At 45.2% G+C, this 18,032-nt stretch overlaps 1 protein-coding gene across 1 annotated transcript in view; it reads left to right on the plus strand.

Annotated features, from left to right (window-relative positions):
- Positions 1–18,032, plus strand: part of Stk39 (serine/threonine kinase 39) — a 246,389-nt gene that overhangs the window by 83,336 nt on the left and 145,021 nt on the right. Inside the window, exons 6-8 of the mRNA XM_057755528.1 lie at positions 12,950–13,059; positions 13,301–13,402; positions 15,582–15,715. Coding sequence (XP_057611511.1) covers positions 12,950–13,059; positions 13,301–13,402; positions 15,582–15,715 — 346 coding nt within the window. The remainder of the gene's footprint in view (positions 1–12,949; positions 13,060–13,300; positions 13,403–15,581; positions 15,716–18,032) is intronic.

Below are 18,032 nucleotides of genomic sequence, written 5' to 3' on the forward strand. Positions count from 1 at the left end.
GTGCACTCTGACCTCCTGCCCCCGTTCCTTTGCTGTTCCCCTTTTGTTTGCCCTGTTGACTTCCCCACTCTCACCTGAGGGAAGAGTCTGTTGTGTGTATCTGCCCGTGTCACTTGCTGGCACGCAGTTTAAAGTCTGTCGGTGGAATAAATAAAGCTCCTAAGGAAGGTGTGGAGGAGGGACCGCTGTGACCTTGTCTCCTCTCTACTGCTGCTGTCCGCCCTCAGGCTGCTGTTCTTTAGGGTCCTCTTCACTTTGCTAACACAATCTCCCCTACAGCTCCATTTCTAGAATTTGTTCTCTGTGGAACCCATCCCCACCCTCCCCTTCACTAGTCCAGCTTCAGTTGGTTAAGCCCGTAGGAAGTTTGAATGCGGTCTCTTCACAGCCTAACTTGGCTCTGTCTAGCCGACAGCTCTATATGGATATTGGGTCCCTTGTCTTCCCTCAAAACCAGGTAACTCCTAAAGGTGACTCTGTTGTTTACCCCTACTTCACCGGAGCGTACCTGACAGGAGGAAGGGTGCCAGGAAGTTTTGGTGAATGGGATCTGACTGGCAGACCTGCTAGATGTCTTGTCTCACGCAAGTCAATGAGCTATTTGTGGCAGAGGGCTCAGGTATAGGCATAGCTGATGTGTCAGCTGAATGAAAGCTTCTGTATTAACTCACCAGGGCAGAGGGTGAGAGCATTTAAATTATCTAGGCATCTTCCTCTACAGCTGAAAGCAGGCTTTTGTTTTAGAGACAGGCTCTCATTGGTTGCCCAACTGTCCTTGAACTCATAATTTTGCTTCTGCCTCTTTAGTACAAGGATTGTAGCTGATGGGACAATGATCCTCACCGAAGACAGTTTCTTAATTAAAAAAAATAGTTTTACCTCTATTTTTGGGTATTCTCTGTTGCAGGTGACTATCGAGTAAATGCTGATGAGCTCGGAGAAAGTGAAGTATAGAATACAAGGGACCTTAGAAAGGGACCTTCTTTGCCTAGAAAACAGATACAGAGATGAATTAGAATATTTGATGAGTGTAGATTGCTTTGTAGTCAACCACAATACTTGTTTTCAGATTCAGGGGTAGTTTATAATTATGTAAATGGTATTAATTGTATGAGAATTTGATTAATTATGAGAAAAATCTCACAGACCAGTTCTTCATTTTGGGTTCAGTGAGTAAGGACAGTAAGTTAATGTGGCTTCTTGATTGGGGATTTCGATAGATGGTCACATTTGATGAAAAGTCTTTTGGGAACCAAGGATATGATCGGTTCTGGAAATGGGGCTTTTCAGTCCATCTGTATCCTGCCAGGAAGAGTCGTCACCTGGGAGAGACTGTAGGCAACCTCAGCTCTTAGCCACAGCTAGCATTGGCTTGGGTAGTAATTCAGGGAAGCTGACTGGGTGAACCGCTCTTCCCTGCTGCAGAGTCCTTCCTCAGCTGTGCCCAATGAACTACAGAGCTGAGCATCAGGGAGATAGATGGGACTCCGTCTCCTTCCCTCTCTCCCTTGCTGCCTTCTTTCCCTCTTTTCCTCCCTCCTTCCCTCCCTCCCTTCCTCCTCCTCTCCCTCCCTCCCTCTCTTCCTTCCTTCTTTCTGGGACTTTAATTATCACCATTAGATTTAATATATTATCAAAAAACCCCTGGAGATCTGAACAGGAGGGTGGGGCCTGAAAGAATAAGTTGAGTCCATTCGTACAATTTTTTTTTTTTTTTTATTTTTCAGTTTCTTGTTTGTTTCAGTCTGTTCTACCCTTGGCAAAAAGTGAACATTAGATGCTTGGGTTTAAGGTATCTTAAGTAAGCAGTTGACATATATCAATCAATCACTTACACACAATCCTCTGAGCCGAGAGAGTGACAAGCCATGGAAATATAGTTGTCATCAAACATGCAGTGAAAGCCAACTAGGCAGGACACACGATAGTACATATGATGTTATATGTACATATGTTCTATGTGTGGTGTTCATGTTACAGGCAGGTGTTTTCCTGTGCCATGTGCATGGGAGTGGAGGCTAGAGGCCAACCTTAAATATCTTCCTCAGTTGCCCTCTGACTTGTTAATTTTTTGGTGTGATTTATGCATGTGTGTGCACATAAGTTCACGTGGTTGTGCTTGCCCATGCGTGACCTCACGGAGGGAGGCAAGTGATCAGTGTCGCGTGTCTTCCCTTATATCTTCCCATCTTACTATTTTGAGACAAGTTTTGTACTGAGCCTCAAGCCCAGCTGGACTCCATGGCTAGTGGTACAGAGCGCTTGATACATAGCAAATAAAGATTAAGAACACTGAGCAGCATAGCATAGTCTGCCAGTTAATTGTTTTCAATGTGAAATTTTCCTTATTGCAGATTTGAGATCCTGCAGATTCCTTGAATATTCCGTTATCCTCAGCTAATCCTTCCTAGAACTTTGCGGAAATGATGTCAGTTGTTTCTTTGAATACTTGTGGCAACTGGAGCTATTCTCATTATCTCCCATGGGGCTGTCTCTTTCAAGTGTACCGACAGGCTGTTGTGGTTTTGTAGACCCTTTTGATAATAGAGCCAGTTCAGTGGAGATTTCCCCGGGAAAAGATCACCTGCAGGTGAATAAATGTTGCATGGGACATTTAGAAGTATTAATATTTGATCTAAGATGCATATGCCTATCCTTTTGGACATGGCCAGCTGCGGACCCTGGTGATTTCAGAAGTGTGAACCCGGCTGTGGGGATGATACGTGTATGATGTATTTACCTTTGAGCGGGGCTGACAGCCTCTCAGTGTGGGCTTCACAGGTGAGGGAATCTGGGGGCTGCCGAGCAGTTATGGACTTGCGTGTGGAAGGCACAAGCAGACTGTTCTCAGATCTCCTCAGACTGCCCTTGCAGTGGTGGCCATTGAGCCCTTCTCTCCCCGCCCCCCCCCCCCCCGCAGGAAATGGAACTCCACTTTCTGACAGTTCAGCTGCTCCAGGGATCAGTTCCTTCAGCTAGAGGGTCGACAGCATGATATCCAAGGACCTATCTTGTGTCAGACTGTTGGAGCGGCTCCTCATTAACTCTAACCACCAAAGGCATCCCAGGTCCTATTCTAAAGTGTGCAAATCAGAGGATCATTTCGGGCCTGGAGGATGGATTAAGCCTAGTTTCTGTCTGGGCTTATCACTGTCAGAGTTTCTTTAAATTAGCCCTTCTGTTCTCTGGGACACTTGGTTTTCCTTCGTTCACAGTAAGTGTCATAGTTAATAGAGGTTGACCATTGCTTAGTGTGTTGTTGGACTGGAGAAAACTGACTCCTGCTTGGACCGTCAGCACAGCCGGCCTGGGGCTCCAGTTTCTTAGCCACACTTGAGGGGAACTGGTGGACTGATGGCAATGTTGATCAACGCCGATGATACCCTAAGTACCTGTAGGTTTGTCTCTTACTTCCTTTATTTTTAAAATGTGGAAATCTTCCTCTAGCGAAGGAAGAGATGTCATCTTAATTTGTTGTTAGAAGACGTTGTAAAGCTTGCCTTTGTCTGATGTTTCCAGACAGTCGGGACGGCCCCTCTCACGTTCATCCTTGGGGAACATGCATTTGTCCTGAGCAGCTGACAAGGGACTCTCCAGGGCCCAGACTCAGGAAATTCCACGGGATCTTGTTTTTAGACTATGCTGACCTCATACACGGTACCGTGGATGGGGGGGGGGGCAAGGGGCTCAGTCAGTCAAGCTAGATCAGACCAGTGAGCACCATTTGAGTGGAAGAAGGAAGAAAGAAAATGAAAGACTGGAGCCTGGTGGCCCGCAAAGGTACAAGGACAGCACTGAGTGAGGTTGTTAGAAGAGTCTGGTGTCTCCCCAAACCCCACAGGCTACCAGTCTCTCTGGAGCAGGGCAGGCGCTAGGGATGTAAGCATCTGATAACTAACTGTAGGCCAGTTGCTAACATGCTTATCGGCTTATTAAAAAGAAGGGTGCGTTCAAGGTTATTGCTTTGATAAGATGAGAATTTCACTCTTAGTTCAGCAGCGGCTTCCTGAGTGGGAGAGAGATGATCAGGGCTGTAAAGTTCTGTGCCTAAAATACAGTCAACACAGTTTCTCACCTTGTACAACAGCCTCTCCCTGGAGCAGTTGCTAATGATGGACAGTTAATAGGAGTGTGGTTAAAAAGATTCTGTTGAGGGCTGACCATGTGTCCTTAAAAGATTCTGAATCTTGGTGAGGGCTGACCGTGCTTGGCAGCTTGGCCTTCAGGACACTGGCCACAGTAGAGAGTCAACAAATCAGGCAGTTCACTGCCACATGTCGTTTGTATTTGTATTACCCATGGAATTACCACACCACAACATACGTACATATGTACTCATGTTCATACATACTTTCCCCAACATTCTCTTCTTGTGACTGTGATTCTCTTCATCTACGAGGTGAACAAGTCAAGCTGTGGAGTTGCTGTGCATTGAGGATGTCCAGCACAGTGATTGGCTGTGGAGTTGCTGTGCAGTGAGGATGTCCAGCACAGTGATTGGTTGTGGAGTTGCTGTGCAGTGAGGATGTCCAGCACAGTGATTGGCTGTGGAGTTGCTGTGCATTGAGGATTTCCAGCACAGTGATTGGCTGTGGAGTTGCTGTGCAGTGAGGATTTCCAGCACAGTGATTGGCTGTGGAGTTGCTGTGCCTTGAGGATGTCCAGCACAGCGATTGGCTAGCAAAGTTCAACTTCGGTGTGCATTGAGTCAGAGCTGAGCATCTTGCTATAGTGCAGGTTCTGTCCAGCGGTTCTGGCCCAGGACCTGCGACCCTGCATATCTGAGATGCTCACTGGTGATGTTGCTCATTTCAGCCTGTGGACTGCACTCTGAGGGTCGAGACTAGAATTTTTTTCTGTTTCCTAGAAATGCATCGTACTGGTCAAGGTTGTGGAATTATTGCTCCAAAGAGCAGCCAGAAGTTCGACTTTGCTTTCAGTCTTGCTCCATCCCTCTTGAGACACTTCTGCAATTACTCGTTTTGATTTATGCCCCTGGCATTAAAAGCTGTACTAATATTGGAGCTGTTGTATAAGCAAAAATTGCACGATGTACTAAAACTATTTTCTAGCTGATTTTTACCAAATCCTTTTGGGAATTGAAACAACTTTGGTTTTGGATGTAATGGTTAACCCTTGGCAGTCAGTAAGTACACCAAGGCATGTGGTTGGGTTTGAGGAAGACAGTAGACTGTAAGAGGTAAGTCTTTGGGTGCAAACCATAGAATTATCATCTAGTGGGAGATTAAGTTTGAATGCATTTGACTCTCTCCCATAGCCAGGAATCTTGGGCACACGGTTTCACAGTTGCTGCAGTGCATCATGAAGGTTATGACACTTTCCTGTTTCCTCTCTGTGTCTGCTGTGTGCTGGAATGTACCTGTCTTCCTGGGCTGCTGTTTACTCCCTGCATTGCGTCTTGCAAAGGAAGAGGAGTTTCAAAAGCGAAGGAGTCTCTTTAGGTGCAGACTTTCCCACCAGAATTTGCACTACACTCCCCTCAAATCTCCCCTCGAGTCTAACAGGCTCAGGCCAGTCACTGGCACAGAGGAACCATCACTTGTTTCTTTAGATCTACTTAGATGCATGCAAACAGTTCAGGTTGTGGTAGGGTGGTCACTCAGCAGTGTGTGCCGCAGGATGAGTGGTGTCAAGAACCTAGTATATTCTAAACTCCCCAGTCAGATAGGCTCATGTAGTGGGCATGCTGAAAAGCCATTGTCACAATAGAGGGGAAATTGTCCTAAGAATGGGGGGTATCCTTTCTAGAAGGAAACCAGCCCTGTAAGTAAAGGTGGCTGCTGTCCCAGGTCTTGCTACATCTTGGCTCCATTCCCTTAGCCTTGAGTTCTGCTCCTGGCCCCGAGTGAGCGGTGCTGCCTTCTGCTGAGCAGGTTTCTGGAACCCAGAGGTATGCTACTCACTTGGATACTAAAAGTGTACCTTCTACCTCCTTCGAGGAAGCTGTCCCAGACTCTCCTCTGTTCTTCAGCCGCAGGTTTTCCAGCTGACAGGAAGGAGGCTGTAGCCTTTGGGTTTCCACTTTGACTTGGCTCTCAGTGCCCGGAGGCCTGATGGACATTTTAATGATGGCAAGGCTCCAGGAAAGGGAGAAGTTGTTGTGATTTAATTCATAAACAAAAATAAGCTGGTGGACAAAGACCAGGTTTAATCACTCATTATAAAAGTAACACAGAAGTGGTTACTTGGTCAGGTAAAGAAGCTCATGGAACTTGGCTGGCTTTTCTGACAACTGGGTAAGCTGACATTGGGAAGCAATAATACAGGAAGCCAGGTAACTCCACAGACATGCTGACTTCTGGCCTGGGAGGCGCTTCCTCATTCTTCATTGCCAAGTGTGGGGCACTGGTCGGGGAGGGGGTTGGCCGGAATCAGAACTATATTTTAGGAAGAATAATCTTTGTGTGATATGTAGGCTGGACCGCACTTGGAAAAGATGCATCTGACCCTGTAATTGTGGAAGCCATGGCTCTCCCTGTCTTGCTTTTTCTTCCATCTCCAAGAACTGGGAATAAAGGGCAGCAAAGTCTCATTGCTGCTTTCAGTCATGGTTTTTGGCTCATGCAAAGGTCACGCTTTGGAGTATTTCCTCACATCTGGTCTCCCCGGAAGGTCAAGTGTGTCTGAAGCATAACTCTGCAAGCCCATGGTGTCTCGGCCCAGGGCTTTTACCCTATTGGGCATGGAGTAGCAATGGGATCCCCCAGTACTGACGAACACCCCAGGATACACTGCCATGCACCCTGATATAAACAGCTCAAGAAACATGAGCTACGTTGTTTAAAAAGAATACATTCTATAGTTGGTGCCTAACAGAACTGAGGAAATTTAGCATCTGTTTTTATATCGATTGCTATGTAGTTTGCATAGTAATAAATTAAACCTCAGTGTCCTTTTATGCTTGTTGGAGGACTGTCATTTTAAGGAACCAATGGGGCTCAGGGAAGCCTGATACTGGTGGGGCTGAGGCGGTTACTAGATATTTAGAAATATGTTTCTGTTTGAGCTCTCATGTAGAGTTTGGGAGAAGCAGGGGTGGGGGACCCCAACCAACCAGCCAATCAATCAACACCCCCCACTCAGGATTCAAGTTAAATTATAAAGAGATTGTTTTTACTGATACGAATTTAACATTTAGTATTGACAAGAGAGCCTCAAACTATGTTTTTCAAGTTATTGAATCACAACTTGACTTCACTGTGGAAAAGCTTAAGACACACAACATAGGGCTCCAGCCCTATGGTTCAGAGGTTAAAAGCACTGGCTGCTTTTCCAGAGGTCCCGAGTTCAATTCCCAGCAACCACATGGTGGCTCACAACCATCTATGATGAGATCTGATGCTTTCCCCTGGCACACAGACATACATTCAGGTGGACTACTGTGTACATAATAAATAAATAAATAAATAAATAAATAAATAAATAAATAAATAAAATTCTTCAGAACTTGTTCAAAAAAAGACACGCAAAATATTAATCCCTACCATATTCCATTTTGAATTTTGTTAGGGCTCTCCTTCAAAAGGACTGTGATTTTATTCAGACCCTCTGCCCCTGTGTTTGTTGGCAAGTCTTGAATCTTTTCATTCCTTCCTCTTCTTCGTTAGTGTCCACTCGCTGTCATAGTTTCTTTTCACAGAGCGGTCCTGTTGATTGCAGTGCGGGGTTACAGCTACCGCCTGCCCTGCTGCCTGAGCAACTTTGCATGGGACTTTTCAATATTTCTTCTCTAAAGGCATCCCCCTTGGTCCCCATTGCTAACTGGACCACCTGCAAGTTGCCTCCCCTGATGCCCAGACACTGCACTTGAACCCTTCAACCTTCTCATTCAGCTTTTTGGCTTTACAAAACCTTGGCCTCAGGTAACAAAGACGCTGGTAGCTAAGGCCTCTCAAGAACTGTTCTCCTTCAAGGCTGTGGGGACGCCTCCCTCCCTTCAGCTAGCATCTTCAGGACACTGAAAGTTTAATGTTTGTCTTATACATTGTGAATAATCTCTAGAAAGCTCTGAACCAACAAATGTTAATTCTGGTTTTCTCTAACCAAACACAGGCAGGTCTCTTTTGTCATATTTGGCAGCGGTAAGCCAAATCTACACAGGAATACCAGAGTATGAGTCTAAATTTGGGCCCGACTGAGATTTGTTTTTCATGCAAGGTGAAGAAAAGCTTTCAAATTCTGTTTCAGAGAAAACGTCCATTGCCACCATTAAAAGCTGTTTTCCTGCCTCCACCAGGTTTCCGGACAGCTCACTGTTCATTCTGATCATACATCCTTGGCCTTTGACCTGGTGCATGCTTTTCTAAACTTAGACAGAGAGAAGAGGAATGCTTGGAGCTGCCTCTGGTCACCAGGGGCTCCCAAGACCCCTGCGAGGCCTTCACTAGGTGGCCAGCTGAGCCCCTGGGCTGTGGGATTGCAAGGAGCCTATCACACCACAGTGTGGATTTTAGACACTATCACGGTATAGCTGGCAGACTAGTTTTGCTGGCTGCATCAGAAAGGCCAGACGGCTCTTCCTATTGTTTTTGCTTTCTTTTCTAAAATGTGCATTTGTTGCCAACAATAAAACACAACAGAGGAGCCTCTGCTTAAAGACGCTGATGTTTGTTTTCTCCGGGAAGCTGGGAACTGAGCAGCTGCAGGTCTGTTTCCTCTCTCCTCCTGCTGAGAGTGAGGCCGGGACTCCCTGTAGGGCTCAGCCTTCCTAGCCCCGAAGCTGAGCACCAAGCATCCTTCATCTCAGGGACTGTGGCTCTCAGGACCTGCCCTCCTTTCAGTTTTCTCGAGACCCCCGTAAATACTTGAGTTTTCCACCCTTGGAGCTGTCAGACAGTTTTTCTTCTTGGCTCCCAGCTAGTGCTTTGCCCATGCTGTGCCTTTGTCTGGGATTGGTTTCCCGTTAGCTTCCTTGCCCAGCTCCTCACCTCGCATCCAAGGCCAGGTCCACTTTAGATATCATCCACGGTGACAGTTACAGCTCGCGTGTTCTCCCACGGAGACATAGCAACCTTTGGTTTCACAGGTGCTGCTGTTGCGTATTATTTCATGTCTTATCCTCCTGGGATGGTAATACCTTCCTATCCGTAAGCACATCTTTCTCACTCATATTTCATGTCTACTACTGAAGGATGCAGGTGCTGACTCACCCCATGACCCACTTAACGTCATGTGTGAAAAGGTGAGCACAGTAAGTTGTCAGTTACCCTAAGGAAAACTAATATACAGGAAAGGGCAGTAGGGTGTAGTTTTAAAATGAAAGCAACAGAGAACTAGTCCCAATGAGAAACCTGGTGAGAAAACAGAGGACCAGGAAGCTTCTGCGTCACACACTAAGGAGCTAGTCTTGTACACCGTGACATCTACCTTCTGCGTCTCGTAGTGCGTGATATTCTCAAAGTCAGATAACTACGTATTCTCTTCAAGGCTTTTCCGTTTCTTTATCCATCTAGGATGATGATCGAAGTAACGCAAATGGTACTTGACAGAATAGGCAGGCTAGGTGGACGTAGATCAAAGGAATTGCCAAGGACCAAGAGGCCAGGGATGCCTCTGTCACCAGGGACTCATAGAATGCCCTTTGCTATTCCTGCCTGCAGTAGAGCGGTCTGTGGAGGGAACCCTGTATGTGGACAGCACGCGTCGTATGGAGAGGCGGCACTAGAAATGCTAGAAGCTACTTGAGACCAGGAGCCAGGTGGTCCTAGTTGGCTCTAGGGGCAGTGACCGATGGTGCCAGGGTGCGGGAGAGGAAGGGTTTGGTAGTTACGGATTAGGCTAAAGGGGTTTGACGACAAAGGGTCTCTTAGGCTTTTCAAGAGGCCTTGGACCTGTGGCATAGGGAAGCCTCTTTCTTTGCTTGAGCCTGGGTCTTGAGTGGGATGTGGGGAGCAGGAGATGGGGATTCGGGAGGCTGCTATGGACTCTTAGCAAGAAGGAATGGTGGATTAAACTGAGGGCCTTGGCTGTGGGGGAAAGAAAGGAGGAATGGATTCAAAAGTTTTTGGAGCATCTCGTGACTAAGATGACAATTTGTTCTGCCTTTTTCCTTACAATCACTTTTACCCATACCCTGCAGAGGCACAAAGGTGGGCTGGCTGAATTCATGTGTAACATTTGATGCTTTGTTTACAGAAAGATGTTATGTGATTTCTGACCCAAGAGTGTCTGGTCCGAGTTCCTTCAGTTGTATGCAGGTGCCCCTAGGACAACCTGGCTCTTCACTTTCCTGGGTCCCCCTCCCCTCCCCGTCCTCCCAGCACAGCCCCACCCCCATTGTACACACCGTCACATGCATACTGTCTAAACAGGATAGAGTATACTGGTTTTCCTGTTTGTATGAGTACACTATGTATTTTTGCCAAAGGTTCTGTTCCCCAGAACAGACAAATGTTCTGTGTACAGATTAGCCATACATAGAAGCAAAATGTAGCTGTTCTGCAGTTGTGGTGGCGAGTAGATGTTAGCATCGGTGTTTTCTGCTTCTGGAATTTTTTCCCTGAGCTCTAAAGACATTTAGCCATCTGTTCTTGACTTTAAAGTAGGTGTTATGAGCCGAGGCTGTGAATAAGTGCGTGACTCATGTGGATCATGGGGGACGATGGAGGAGGCACTGCCAGTATTTAGTTGCTACCATGTATCTTTCTCAGCTATTTCCCTAGCTTTTCCTATATCCTGTAAGCAGGTAGAATTTTGAGGAGCCGAAAGGTAATAGCTATAGTTTACTATCTTTACATGCTGTTAGTGTGAGAGCCGAACTTTTCCTCAAAGCAGCCTTTATCCACATCATTATTTATAGACTATATATTTATTTAGTGTTATCATATTGCAATATCATTTTAATCAAAATAGAGTGTTGATTTCTTTTTTGAACTTCATTTGGGAAGTACAAATTAAGTTAAGATGTATGTTTTTAAAAGCATGAGGATAGTCACATCCTGCAGCCATGGGTAGTAGGCATTTGACAGCTCCCTGACTCCTCCGGGAGCTACTGCAGTGCAGTCAACCCAGGAATTGTAGAGTCGGATCCATGCATGCAAATTAAATTATGTGGCACTTTTAAATAAAACTTTTGTTCAATATTAACATGCAAGTAGCAGCTGGAGCAAAGACGCCGTCTTCCCATTTTCCTTTTGTTTACTTGTAACCAGTGTCCTGTTGGGAACTGAACATGTCTAACTGTAAATAAAGTCAGCACATATTCCCAATTATGGGACTGGTTCCAGGGCTACTAAATCACACTTGTGTCGATCTAAAGCAAACCCCCACATGCTGTCAGTGTAGGTTTGTGCTTGAGGACGTTCCTTGTGATTGCTTGGATGCTAACAGTCAACCAAGGGGTCCAGCGGAAGAGAATTATATCAGGGCTGTTTGTAACAATCATCCTGCATAGAATCCCGCATTGTGCTGTGTGTTGGCTACCTCCCTTGGTTGTCAGACCAGGTCCTTACTATGTACTTACTATGGCTGACCTTGGACTGGCTGTGTAGCCCTGGGTGGCCTCTGGCTCCCAAATGTTGGGATTAAAGGCCTATATCGCTGCACCTGACCCTTGCGTCCACCACTTCACTCTCCAGGGACACTTGGTGTGGCTGTTACCAAGAAATATTGTAGTCCAGAGTAGTTGGTTTTTTTAATTATAAACTACTCTCACTCTATCTGCAAAAATATAGATGAGGATGCTCGCATTGATAAACAGCAACTGTACAGTGTCCACTACAGAAGTTATTTGTCTATATGCATGTACAGTAAAGCAAATTAATCCCACACACCAAATTTCTAACATATAATGAATATTAGGAAGAGGATTATGTTTTTGGCCAGTGAGATGGCTCAGTGGGTAAAAGTGCTGGCCACACAAGTCTGAAGGATCTGAGTTTGATGCCCTGAACTCATGTAGAGGAGCTCGATACTATAGAGGGCATCAGTATGCCCAGTGCTCCGGTAGCGGGGTGGGAGGTGGAGAAATGCCGGCAAGTTGGTGAGCCGGCTAGGCTGTAGCCTGCAGCACTGCAGGAACAGCAAGAGACACTTCAATACAGTGCAAGGAGAGAACCAGCCCCGGAAGATCGTCCTCTGACCTCCACAAGTACATCATGCCTACGTCAATACACTCACGTGCATATACATACACGAACATCACAGATACATGCATTCATGTACACATGCAATAATAAAAGAAATAAAGTAAGAGGTTAGTTGAATTCCATGTACCGTTCAATCTGTACTTAACGAAAACCATCCTGGAAGCAAACTTTGAGAAATCCAGTGTTCGCCGACTCAGTCTTTCCCTTGTGTGGTGGTTGCAGAAGGACAACTCTAGGTCTGCTGTGAGATTTGTGTACCTGGTATGTGGCTTTGCTTTTAGGATTTTGGCCAAGATATTACTATATACTGTTAGTCTAGGACATGGCGATATGGAATGGATTCACTTTTTTTTTTCTTTAAAAAACTTAACTTTTAAAACATTGGTAACTTAGAATTAAATGGGCTAGAAAATCACAAGAAACGTATAAAAATAACTATACTGCATTTACCTCTTATTTGCTTAAGTTGTATTCTGGTTAGTGATTAAGAAAAAAAAACTTAGATGAAAGCCAAGACATTTTATATTCAGGGCTTTGGATGAAATATGTTTATGCTTTCAATGGTATGGTATTTTTAAAAATAATAGTGACTTTTGGTACCTTTTTAGTGGAAAACGTTATATGGTGTGGTGAACTTGCTGGCCCATTACCCTTAATGGCACTTCTGCAGTGTAGATGGCAGATGGCAGGGCAGCCCTGGCTTACTTCTGAGAAAGCTCCACGACTGTGTTCGCAGCTATTCGTCACCGTCCTAAAGCCCACCAGGGGGAGGTGGGGTTGCGATCCGAATTTATAAACCAGGCAGAGCATAAAATAAAGTCGAATTCTTTTTCTCTTTCCAGATTTTGGGGTAAGTGCATTCTTAGCAACGGGTGGTGACGTGACACGGAATAAAGTCAGAAAAACATTTGTTGGTACCCCATGTTGGATGGCCCCTGAAGTCATGGAACAGGTAAAAAAAAATGTTACTTCCTTGATTGTCGTTGTTATGTAATGCATCGCATTGATATATCTACATAGTGTATGTCTAATTAGCAACGTACCACACGTCTGATGTACTGTAGCTGTGACATTTCAGTCATGGCACTAGAATGTATCCTGCACCTTGAAAGTAGTGATGTGTGACAAGCCTGCCCGCGACATCCTTCTGAATGTCCTTTTATTTATTTATTTTTTTAAATCTGTTCCCTCAGGTGAGAGGCTACGACTTTAAGGCCGACATGTGGAGCTTTGGAATAACTGCCATTGAATTGGCAACCGGAGCAGCGCCTTACCACAAATACCCTCCAATGAAAGTAATGGCTGCCGGGGTGACTGGTCGGGTTGGAACTCCTATGGGTTCTCTGGTTCTCCTGAACATGCTTATTTTCCTCTTAGACTTGTGGGAGTTGGCGGAGGAATGCAGCCGAATGGAAGGCTGACTCATGTTCTCATGCCCCGAATTAGCAGAGGTAGCACAGTGCCCCGCTTTGTGACTCCGTGCAGAGCTGGGCAGATTCACGGCTCTGCCTCCGAAAGAGCGGGACAGTCTCAGGTCTCCCGGCAGAAGCTGAGAATGTATCGGAGGGCTGTTATATTTGCAGATGGATTGCAGGCTGCTTTTCTCTTTCTTTTTAAATAAAGACAGTCTATACCATTTTCAGCCTGCTCACAGCGTGTGTTGTTGTGCCTCATCGGAGATGAATGAGTCACAGTGTTTGGAAGCAACATACACTTTGGGGACTATTTTCAGGTTTTTGTTGTTCTTCTATTTGCTCTACCTCTGAAATGGTCACGGCATTTTTAATCCTCCCCACCAGGTTTTCTTTTAAGGCTGCAATTAATTGTTGGCTGAAAAGGACGAAGACATTTTTTTTTTACCAAAGCTCTAGTTTATGCTTCTTTTATTTTTCATATTTCAATTTTTAGAAAGTTTAAAAGGATTAGAATATGATGACAATAAGGTTCCCTGGTGATGCTGGCTTAGACAGTGGGCAAAGGGTAGAGCTTAGGGGTAGAGCACATGCTTAGGAAATGTAAGGTTTTGGTTTGACACCTGGTTATTTTCCAACCCCTGCCTCCCAAATGTACTTTCTTATTGGAGAAAACTTGGAAGTATAAATAAGAGTAGCAAGGAAGAAGAGTCACCCATGACTTCACCAGCCACAAATAATCTCTGCTGATGTTTTAGTGGTGTTAATTTCTGATTGTTCTTTTTAAATTATTTTTGTCGATTGTGCCCAGGACTTCAGTTCTTCTGAGCAGACAGTGCTGCTGAGCTACACCCCTGCCCTGTTCTGTTTCTGTAGAAATGTTTAATAGAGTAAAGATGCCAATGATATACTTAATACATACATGTACATCTCTTCATCTCTATAGTTGTTTTTAGCAGAAAGTTTGAAACTGAAGTTTAAGCCATAGAAGAGATTTTATGGAAAAAATACTAGAGAAACTCAGAGAACTTTGTCTTTTATTAATTTTTTAATTTTAATTTTTTACTATTTGTGTCCCTCCATCTCCCTGTCTCCACTTATTTTTTCCACCTGAATCTAAGAGGCCCTTGTTAATCCCAGCCTGAAGTCTAGCAAGCCTTTTTTCCCGAGTTCACAGTAACCCACATTCTCCTCTTGGCTGTCGTCCTCCACAGACAGCAATGACGTTTATCGTTCATCTATTCACATGTCTGAAAGGAGTCTTGACATGTATAGAATCTGCATAAACGAGGGCTGGTTTGTGCATTAAGGGGGTTTATTCATTTTGTAGGGCACTAGCGTGCTATGCACTCACCCTGCCTGCTTTGGCCGTTAATAATTCCCTTGGCGTGAGAGAGTTGAATTATTTCCTTTTAACTCGAAACCGTGGCTTGTTTTGTCCCCTGCCATGTAGCACAGGCTTTTGATATAATTGTAACTTTTCTGTAACTCGGAATTACATCATGACCGGCAGTCTCTCATTCTTTCAGTTTTTACCAGGCCCCTTTGGCAGTTTTCTCATTTTGTTTTCTCTTTAAGAGAAAATCACGTTACCTCCCGGGATGGTGCGGTTTTATTTTTAGGGTGGCTAATGTGTTGCAGGAGCCCTGAGTACAGCGGGTTCTGTACTCATGAATGGCCTGCACACTTGAATGTCCTTTTCTCTCCCGACTACCACTCTTTCCCAACCAGCCTGCTCTGCAACCAGTGTTCCCTGAGGTCCCGGGAGAGCCACTTCCCAGAAAATTCTTTCCCTGTGGCTTTGAAAGACCATTCTTAACACACAGAGCAAATTTCCTAAGTCTTGCCCATGAGAGTCACCAAACTTCAGGAGGGTGTGGACAGATTTGCAAAGACAAATGGATCCTTTCAGGACTCAAGTTTAGGAGCATTATTTATGGGAAAAGCATGTTGGTACCCCCGTCAAAGAAGGACTTTGATCCTTTTGTGAAAGAAAAAAACTAAAAATTCCATTGCCGCTCATATCCAACAGAGACCGTCTCCACCTTTCTTTTGGCTGCAGGTGCTAATGTTGACTTTGCAAAATGACCCGCCCACTTTGGAAACTGGAGTAGAGGATAAAGAAATGATGAAAAAATACGGCAAGTCCTTCCGAAAGTTGCTTTCACTGTGTCTTCAGAAAGATCCTTCCAAAAGGTATGTGGGACCCAGTTCGGGACCTAAGGACCTGCTTTGAATCCTGACGAAACTGTGCTTGTGGATGCGAAAAGGTTACCTTGCCTTGACCCCTGGTTGTTGTCGGAGGAAGACACAGTCCGTGGAGAGAGAAGCCAGAGTAGAACAAGGGGAGAGGAGGAGGAAGAATTGCTCTTGCCCGCGAGGTGTAGGCACTAAAGGAAAGGGAGCCAAGCACAGCTCAGAAGGCCTTGCTGGTGGTGAGGGCAGCCGGGCTAGTTCCAGCACTCTTAGGTTGTGCTGACCTCTCACAAGGGGAACATCCGGCTAGCTCAAGTCTGAACCAGGCCACGGTAGCAAATTTTGCATGAGCTTCCTTTTAGCTGCAGAACAAGTTGTGTGGGCTGTTTAGAAGATTATCAGCAGGGAAAAGCTTACCTAGAAAGATTAATCACGTCACCGGAAGCAAATGTTTCCTCCGTGTTCTTATGTTGCTGCCCTGTACTGGTGATACAACTCTTTGAATCTCTTTCTTCCTTTTTAATCCTGGGACTTCGAAATACCCCTGGTTCCAAGAGTGGAACCCAGAGTCACTTAAAGTGCAATTGAAGTGATGCAAATCACAGACAAGCCTTGCTGCTTACAGACAAGGAGTTGTGTATCACAGACAAGCCTTGCTCCTTACAGAGACCTAGTTGTGCCTGCCACTTCCCCCACAGACCTGGAGAGTCCAGTGTCTATCATAGGTCACCTAAGCCTCTGATTTTCTACTTAGCTCAAAGCAAAATAATAATAACTGTTCTTTCAGTGGTCTCCCATCCGGGGATGGATCCCTGTTGTTAGAAGACATTGGGTTGTATTCTATGTCCTGAATTCTTTAAGCAACTTTTTGATCTTTTTCAACTGTTACATAGTATCACTGCCAGGTAGGCCTTGCTTCTTTGGCTTTAGCACAGTTGCTGTGATAGTTTGTGATTATTTGCTGTGGCAAATCTTTAAATTATTTCTTGCAAATGATCCCCACAGACCATTTGTGCCTGACATTTCTCTTGTGCTGATGTTTGGTTTATAGGGATTATTTTCCTCCATGTGTTGCTTGACCTTTCCCGGGGATTACCACTCCACCCTCCTCTTGGTGGGAGGCCTCTTAGGTGTTACTTTCGTTCTTCAGCCTCTGCTTGTCCTTCCCTTGCATTTGGCGTCACGGCCACAAGGCGAAATTTGTCACTGCAGAGCACTGGTAGAGCTTCCACACCTGGTGGGAGTTGTCTCTGTGTTTCTGGTTAGTTCTGGGACTTGACTGACAACCTTCAGGATTCTAGAACGAGTTGAGAGCCACCTAGTGGCTGTGCTGAGTAATGGCACACAACTCAGAAAAAAAAACCATTTCCTTAGGGTAGAGTGGTAGTGCTATTCGTGACAGTTTGCGATTTGCTCAAAATAATTTAGATTTATGTGCAGTGTATTTAACAGACCATTTTTGTTTCTTAACAAACTTAAAAGCCTTTGTGTGTCTGTGAGACAGCGGTGGAGGGAGGAGATGGAGAGACGGGTCTGGATAAGGCAGCCACAGGCCTGTGTATCCATCCCTGCATGAAGCCTTTCCCTCAGGGCACTCTCTCTGGGCTGCTCTGCTTGTGTGAGTAGCTGAAGGTCTCCTGCGTGATTCTCTATAACTGTACAACCGTTCTCTAGTAGACGAGTTAGAGACTAAAAGTGCTGCATCCACTTCCCCAGCGGCTCTTTCTTCCAACTGAGAGACACGGGCATTGAAGATAATATGTGAGGAGTTTGGGAGAAGCAAAAACACAGAAAAACTCATGAATTGTGAGGAGAGGAAAAAGTATATTGTTGAATTTACCTTTATAGAACATGGAATTAAAACCACGTTCAGTATGAAATATACAAATAGCATCTCTGCACACGACAGACTTCCCAAGCAATGACCGTTCAGAGTGACTGTAATCCCACCTGCCTTTCTGCTCTGTTCTCGCTGTTTAAGACTTTCCGCTATTTCTGTTACTTCATTTCTTTCCTTTCTCTTTCTGCTCTTTTCAATACTGGATTGGATTCATAGCTCTAATTTAGCCTCATTCTCAGGACTTAATTTCCTTGTCTCTGTAATGTGTCTAGCAACCCCCATTTCAGAGGATTGCTCTGAGGCTGCAGTGAAATGGCACCAGGGCAGGTAGCAGAGCGCCTGGGGCTGGCTTTAGAGCTCGGCCATTAGAGACAGCCATCCACCATTGCCTCCACCGTGGCGGGGAGAGTCGCTGTGAGTTTTATGTGCTCATCACAGAATGCTAATGCTATGGCTATTTAATATTTTTAGCACTAT

Source organism: Chionomys nivalis, chromosome 22 (genome assembly GCF_950005125.1).
Source record: "Chionomys nivalis chromosome 22, mChiNiv1.1, whole genome shotgun sequence".
Lineage (NCBI taxonomy): Eukaryota > Metazoa > Chordata > Mammalia > Rodentia > Cricetidae > Chionomys > Chionomys nivalis.